At 39.1% G+C, this 8,147-nt stretch overlaps 2 protein-coding genes across 2 annotated transcripts in view; both read right to left on the reverse strand.

Annotated features, from left to right (window-relative positions):
* ndufc1 (NADH:ubiquinone oxidoreductase subunit C1) overlaps nt 1-1,081 on the reverse strand; it is a 4,445-nt gene extending 3,364 nt beyond the window's left edge. Inside the window, exons 1-2 of the mRNA XM_037675422.1 lie at nt 964-1,081; nt 298-401 (exon numbers count right to left, since the gene is read on the reverse strand). Coding sequence (XP_037531350.1) covers nt 298-401; nt 964-1,009 — 150 coding nt within the window. The 5' untranslated portion in view covers nt 1,010-1,081. The remainder of the gene's footprint in view (nt 1-297; nt 402-963) is intronic.
* A 6,394-nt stretch (nt 1,082-7,475) lies between these two features.
* The window catches only part of mlsl (malate synthase-like), a gene marked incomplete in the record, with an annotated part of 33,580 nt that continues 32,908 nt past the window's right edge, over nt 7,476-8,147 (reverse strand). The window contains 1 exon segment of the mRNA XM_037675420.1: nt 7,476-7,742. Coding sequence (XP_037531348.1) covers nt 7,574-7,742 — 169 coding nt within the window.

Raw genomic sequence — 8,147 nt, forward strand, 5'->3', positions numbered from 1 at the left:
ATCAGTCACATGTTCCAGCTGTTCAGCATCAGTCACATGTTCCAGCTCTTCAGCATCAGTCACATGTTCCAGCTGTTCAGCATCAGTCACATGTCTTGAAAGGAACCATCAGTGCAGAAAAGTTCATACAGATTTTAGAACATGCTCCCATCCTGTTTTTCAGGGAAGGTCTGATGCTAAATGTTAGACCGCAGAGCTACAGAGCTAAATGCTACAAGATGCTTGTGCAGATTCTCAGTCTTCCAGGACAGGCTGAAGATGAAATATATATCTGAGGCTGGGAGTTCAATCACTTACCAAGCCCCAGAGGAAAGCTGCTGTCCCAAAGGTGAGCCCGACCTTCAGCAAGTTTGGTTTGGTGACGCCATGATTGGAGCTGGTGAAGGCAGATCTGGATCCAACTAAACAAGTAGATTGATTTAAAACAGGAACCAAAGTGTTTAACAAAAACACCACAGCATCAAATACAAAATAAGATGTAATTACAGCATCAGGAATAAAAACATGAACCAATGAAATACTAAAACAGAAAACTCATTTAGAGAATATACTTCAACAGCCGAGCCGCACAAAAACAAACAGAACTTGATGATTTCTAGCGCGAGGCCTGAGTGTTGAATGATTTCACCTGAAGAAGCTAAAACTGAGTTACTGAAGTTAAAACAGCAGAGCAGAAGAAAAAATCAGCAGAAAGAGAAGAACTAAACAACTAAAACTAGCTAAACTTAGGAAACCAAACGCTGCAGCTAAAATGACCCAAACAGTAGCTAAAATCAGTAAAGAGATGATGAACAGAACTCTCTGAGCACGTTATATAAACCATATATCTGCCACTTTGTCTCAGTTTAATAATTACAGCTATGACTGAATGCTAAGCTAAGCTAAGGTCATGCTCCTCTGTGCATCTATAAACAACCAGTCCTCCACATCAGCACCGATCACTTGTGTTTCTTGTTCACTTACGTCTGTTAAGATGAACTGATCGAGATAATAACCGACTGAAAGACATTTTAGCTGAAAATCGTCTTCCTTGGCTCTCCGTTGAATCGAACTATCTGCGCTGGATTAAAGAGCCTGGAAGCCAGATTAACACATCACCGAGAAGTCGAACAAAACCGACCATCCGACTCCAAGTCCGACTTTTCTTTAATCTTTATTAAGAGGCATTACAGTTAAAATAAATAAATAAATAAATCCTGATGTAAACAAAATCATCCAGGAAAATAAATCGCAAAAAATGTAATCAATATACATTCGTTACTTTTTGTCCTTTTCCCTAAAAAAGTCAAATGTTCACTTTTAATTTGAAGGGGTATTGTCTTTTTTGTGAACACAACGGTATTAAAATGTCTAAAACTGGGAATAAAAAGACACAAAAGTTAAATTTATTTTTACAAAAGAATATTATGAATATAACCTCAGAGACCCTGATGTGGAGGACATGGACCGGTTCTTCAGGGACACTAAACATTTAATTAAAGTTTCTTTTCATATTTAAACAAGATGTTTATGTAAATGTACTATTTTTCATATCACTTTTGAGGGGTTGTCAGAGACAGCAGTGACTTCTTGAACAGAGCCATGTGATTGTGTTAGTCTTATTAAGTCTCATATACATTTTGATTTATTTGACTTTTAAATAAAGCAAATGGAGCCGAATCTGTAAAATGTTTTCTCTACAAGTTAGACTGTAATAAACACAGAACCCTACATCCATGAGGAGCTTTATACACAAATATGTTTTTCTACTGTTGGAGGCCTTGAATATGAACTTCTATGTGATTATAAAATAAATAAACGTCACCTTTGGTTATCGAGTTTTCATAAGCAGATGTTGTTACATGGTCGTTATTTTACAAACAGCTTTTCTCCACATAAATGTTTCATTTGGAACAATCAACACATCAAACACAAAATAAATCTTTTTTTTTTTTCTAACTTGTGATTTGATAACAACATAATTCATATCAGCTTCTTAATGATAATGGGAATTTGCTGAACTACTCTGAGTTCCTGCATACATTAAATGTTCCGTTAAGCCCAAAAGAATTTGCTCTAGTAATGGATTCTATTCCCTCTGGTATTCTAACTTTATTAAAGAAAGCTGAGAAACCAGCCCGTTCCAACCTTTGACCCCGCTGTGACACCAGATGGTCATTTATGCTTTTTGATCAAATCCAAAAATAATAATCATAATATTAGGTCATTATTTCAAACAGATATTACCCGTATGTTGTTCATTACTGGGCTGGATTAGTAAATGGGCTGAACTGGGTCAACGTGTGGAAACTTCCCTACATATATTTGCTTCTAAACAAAGTAAGAGAAGTGTCTTATAAATTAATCCACAGGTATTACCCTGTCAAGCAGTATGTTTAAATTTAGGAAAGATATTTGTGTGAGTCTGAACCAGAAACTATGATCCACCTGTTCTGGTTCTGTCACGCTACTGCCTCCTTCTGGAAACCAGTCATCTTTTTTAGAAAGATTGACTCTAATTTCTGTTTGAATTGAAACAGTCTACTGTTTGGAGTCCATGATGTCAAAAGCAAAAAACAGAATCATAAATTTGATAATACTCTTAGAGAAATACACAAATCAAAGTTTAGTCACTCCATTCCCTCTTTTCAGGCCTTCCAGAAGGAGTCTGAACAGTGTTTATTTGAATATTCGACCGTTTTTTTCAAATCATTTTACAAGAACAGTAAAATAAAATTCATGAAATTATGTTCAGGCTTTTATTTATTTATTTAGTTGTTTTTTTTAACCTGTGTTCCTGCATTAAGAATCTTTAAACTATTGTCTCATTTCTTTACAGAGAAACAAACAAAAAACTAGAGAAATGTAATTTCCAGTGAAACTCAGTGTGAACGCTTTGCTGAATGATTTTAGCTGAAAGCTCCTGAACAAGCTGAAGCTTACTTGAAAAACACCAACAGCTGAAAAGTGCAGGAAAAAAAGCAGAAAGGAGCACAACAAGGCAAAAATTATTTAAAAAATAAACACCGAGAGAAAATAATAAGAGCTTAAATTAACAGAAAAATGCTAAAAGTAGCAGAAGCATTCTGAAATTAGAATAAAGAAGCTTAACAGAGCACAAACAGCTAAAATTAGCAGAAAATCAGCTGTGAGTATAGCTGAAAGAAAATCACAAAAGGCTGAAATAGAAAATCATCTGAAATAGTCAGGAAGAAGCTGAAAATATCACGTAAAAGCTGAAATTAGCTGAAAAGTAGCCAAAAAGATAAAATTAGTAGAAAAATAGGTGAAACTTATAGAAAGCAGGAAAAAAAAAACTGAAATTAGCCTAAAAAATCTGGAAACAACAACAAGAAGCTAAAGGGAGCTTCAAAAGCTGAAAGAAGCACAAAACAGCTGAAATAAAAGAAAGAAGATGAAAGGAGCAGGAAAAAAGGCACAAAAAAAGCTAAAAAAAAAAAAAAAAAAGAAAAAATAAAAAAAAAAAAGGAAAAAAAAAAGCTAAAAAAAAAAAAAAAAAGACAGAATCAGAAATAAGCTAAAAGGAGGAACATTCAAATGGAAACAACTTGAACTAATTTCTGACAAGAGGAGAGCCAGCACCTTCCCCTGCTCTTCAGTTTGGTTAGAACATCAGCACTGATGATTGGACAGTACCTGCTAACTGAAGACCTGCATGAAGGTCTTTGCTGCAGCAGACAGGGTGTCCTCCACCTGCAGGCTGGAGGTGTCCACCTGCTGGAGACTGGTGGCTCTGCAGAGAGGAACCAGGAGGATGGTGGTGGAGAACCTGTTTTATTTTGTGTTCTTTACATTTTGAGGTTTTTGTGTTTTCTTGTGTCATCTGTTCAGCTTATAGTGCTTTCCCCTCCAGATCCTTCTTCTCTCACCTGTTCCCCAGGTGTTCCTCATTATCTGTCAGTAGTTTTGAGTTCTGTGTCAGGGTGTTTCTTCCCCGTCCGAGGATTGAGCTCCTCACAGCCGCTCGTGTTCAGTTCATCTGTGTTTTCCTGCACTCTGGATTTTCTGTAAGTGTTCTGTTTCCACGTCACCCTTCATTTTGTTAATAAATTAGAATCCTTCATTTGACCTTCGAGTTTTCCCGTGTCTGTCTTCACTTGGGTTTAACACTACTGCTGAACATGATAGGTGGTCCAGGGGGGACAATGTTTTCACTCAGGTGGGACTGGTGAGGAACTGCCTGTAAGGAAGCTGGCGCTGTTGGGGACCTCTGAAGGAACAAGGTTCTCTGTAGTTGCAGAGAAGAAGCTGCTTATCATGTGGGACTACAACTGGGGCAAGGGTGGAGTCGACAGGGTGTGTTTGATCATGAGAAAGAATACTTGTATCATTTGTTCACATTCTCATGTTTTATGTGTTTGTGGCGTTTTGTTAGATTGTTGACACTTCTGAGATCAGCCGGTGGCCAAAATTGCTCTATCTTGCTGCAGATGTGGGTGAAACATCAAGGACCACATTAGGGTCACGTGCACATGTTGTGCACACTAACTGTGATTATTTCTAGGCTGGAAACCCATTGGTGCAGGCAGACTGGCAGGACTCAGGGAATATAAATAAATAATTTATTATTTACAAAATAAAGATGGCTGATGGGGCAGCAGACTTACATACATCCTGGGACAGGACGCAGGACACGAGGAGCAGAACAGGTATCACAGGGACACAATGTCAAGACAATGAGGGACGCAAGCAAACAGACTTAAATACACACACCAACTAGACTAACACAGAACACCTGTGAAACATCACAGGTGCAGACATCAGAGGGGGAGCAGACAAATATAGAACACTTGAGGGAGACAGAGACCAGGGAAAGCAGTAAAAGCACAACTCCTACACCAACACCCCCTCTCATCTTACCATCCCTTTCTAGTCATCTAAAGATCATTGTTCTGTATGCTATACATTTTTGTTCTACAGGTTTTTTTTAAAGGTGTAATGTTTTTATCTTGAGGACATAGGTGTGTCAGATTAATTCAATTCACTTTGTTTATATAGCTCCAAGTCCCAACACAAGTTGTCTCAGGGCACTGAACAGAAACATTCACATATATTTAAAATAAAAGCCAATTAGTAAAGTTCTTTATCTAAGGAAGCAGCAGACTCGTTGAATCTTCACTTTGTTTCAGTCTCCCATTCTGAACTAGCACAAAGGAGATAGTGGAAAAGAAAAACTCGTTCATAACAGGAAGAAACCTCCAGCAGAACCAGGCTCAGGACAAGCGGCCATCTGCTTCAACCAGCTGGGTTTGAGAGGACAGGAAGGAGAGACAGAATGGCAGGTCCAGATGTACTGTCTATAGGAGGAAAGACAAAAACCATGTTAAGATAGAAATAATTACAATCTATTCATTTGATGAAATGTGGTCAATTTGTCCTCCAGCAGTCTAAGCCTATAGCAGCATAACTAAAGGATAGCTCCGGAAACCCAAGCCAACCCTAACTATAGGATTTAGCAAAAAAGAAAGTCTTAAGCCTAGTCTGAAAACTGGATAATGTGTCAGCCTCACGGACAGAGATTGGAAGTTGGTTCCACAAGAGAGGAGCCTGATAACTAAAAGATCTGTCTCCCATTCTGTTTTTGTACATTCTAGGAACCACAAGTAAACCTGCAGTCTGAGAGCAAAGTGCTCTGTTAGGAAAATATGGAACAATAAGATCTGTAATATAAGATGGAGCTAGGTTGTTGAGAGCTTTGTAGGTTAGAAGTAAGATTTTGAATTATATTCTGGATTTGATAGGGAGTCAATGGAGAGAAGTTAAAACTGGAGAAATATGATCTCTCCCACTAACTCCAGTTAAGATTCTGGCAGCAGCATTTTGGATCAACTCAAGACGTTTTAAAGAAGTATTTGGACACCCAGATAATAAAACATTGCAATAGTCCAGTCGAGATGTGACAAATGCATGGACCAGTTTTTCTGCATCATTTTTAGATAAGATGTTTTTAATTTTAGTGATATTGTGCAGGTGGAAGAAGGAGGTTCTAGTAACATTTTTAATGTGTGGGTTAAAAGACATGTCCTGGTCAAAAATAACACCAAGATTTTTAACATTAGAGCAGGAGGACAGATTAATGCCATCCAGAGATTAGCAATGTAAAAGAAAATGTAACAAAAAATTGAAGAGCAAAGCACACTTTAAATAAATAAATGAAAAAAAAAAAAAATATATATATATATATATATATATATATAAATTTTTAAAATTTTTTTTTTCATAAAGAACTGCTAAGCTCCTTGTGTAAGACTGGACTGACTCATGAAGGCTTGAATGAAACCAAGGCATCATTGCTGGGTACCACATGTGGCTGGTCCTGGGGACTGGAGAGTTTTCAAAATTCTCCAGTCTGGGATACAAGTCTAAAATTTGTGTGTCATAATGGAGAATACATTTTTTAAATTTGAATTAAACCACACTGAGATCAGGTAAGCATTTATTTTTGTTCATTTGTTGGATTGAGTGGCAGGAACCCTGTGAGTGTAGGGAATGTGGTGTTTCCTGGTGTCTAGCCCCATCTTGTATTTATGTCCTGATCCTCAGTTTCTGTTTTCTAGGGTTTGTGATTTCCTAGTGTATGCCTCCATCTGGTGTTGTGTGTCTGTTCCTGCACTCCCTGGTTTTCTTGTTTATCATTTCCTCTGACGTGTTTCAGCTGTGTGTCCTCACAGGTGTTTTGTCTCGTTAGTCACTGTATATAAGTCTTTGTCTCTGTGTTAGTCCTTTGTCCTCGCATTGTTAACTGTCCACTGGTGACTTCCTGTCTGCTCCTTGTATTCATGTACGTCTTGCTGCAGCATCAGTCGTCTTGATTTTTGTAAATAAATTCTTTATTTTATAATCTCTGAGTCTTGGATTGGGCAGCACGGTGGTGCAACTGGTAGAGCTGCTGACTCTCAGCACGCAAGTCCCTGGTTCAAATCCCAGTCCGGGGGTCTTTCTGGGTGGAGTTTGTATGTTCTCTCCGTGCATGCGTGGGTTTTCTCCGGGTACTCCGGTTTCCTCCCACAGACCAAAAACATGCATGTTAGGCTGATTAGTAACTCTGAATTGTCCCTAGGTGTGAGTGAGAGAGTGAATGGTTGTTTGTCTCGTTTGTCTCTATGTGGCCCTGTGATGGACTTGAGACCTGTCCAGGGTGTACCCCGCCCCTTGCACTGTGATTGCTGGACATGGGCACCGGCGACTCCCGTGACCCAAAATGGAAGAAGCAGGTAAAGATAATGTATGGATGGAGTCTTGGACTGCCTGCTTGCACCATTGGGTTTATCTACACCAATGCCTCCCGATTACAATAGTGAGAACCAATAGCTGGTGACTTTGATTTTTCTGTAAATGTTGCTGACTGTTTCTGAACTGTCATCATGCTCAGGTGTTGGAAACAGATGATGGGAGAAGGTTTGACGTTGTGCATGTTGCCTTGCTATTTCAGCAGCTGTGCAGAGACTAAACATTTCCCAGTGGTTCATGTAACTTTTATTTGTTACCAAACAATGTTCATAACAATCTGTGTTTACACTGTAGAGTGAATTTCTTTGTCTGATCATCCATCAGGAGACGCTGTCCTCCAGGCTCACAGTTTGGACAGTTTGCCTGGGTCCAGGCTCGTGTCCTCTGCTGAGTTCTGGGAGCTGAGGAATGTGTGGTCCTGGTTTAAGTAGGAGGTAATGAACTCTGGGAAGTGTCTCTTTAGGACAACCTCCAGGAACATGTCCGCTGCCGTGTACAACCTCCGTTTGGACCTGGACATAGAGACAGGTGGAGGAAAGTTCAAAATCTGATTCCAGGACATGACTTGAATGAGAGGAACGTTTCAGCAAACAAACTGAAAAATATTTTCAGAGAATTTGAGCTATTTGAAAATATCAGCCTTGATCATCCATCTATCATCCATCTGACCATCCATCCATCTGTCCATTCAGCCATTCATCCATCCATCTGACCATCCATCCATCCATCCATCCATCTTCCATCCATCCATCCATCCATCTGACCATCCATCTGACCATCCATCCATCTGTCCATCCAGCCATCTGTCCATCCAGCCATTCATCCATCCATCTGACCATCCATCTGTCCATCCATCTGACCATCCATCTATCCATCCATCTGACCATCCATCTATCCATCCATCTGACCATCCATCT

The sequence above is a fragment of the Nematolebias whitei genome, chromosome 4 (assembly GCF_014905685.2).
Source record: "Nematolebias whitei isolate Nwh7 chromosome 4, NemWhi1, whole genome shotgun sequence".
Taxonomy (NCBI): Eukaryota; Metazoa; Chordata; class Actinopteri; order Cyprinodontiformes; family Rivulidae; genus Nematolebias; species Nematolebias whitei.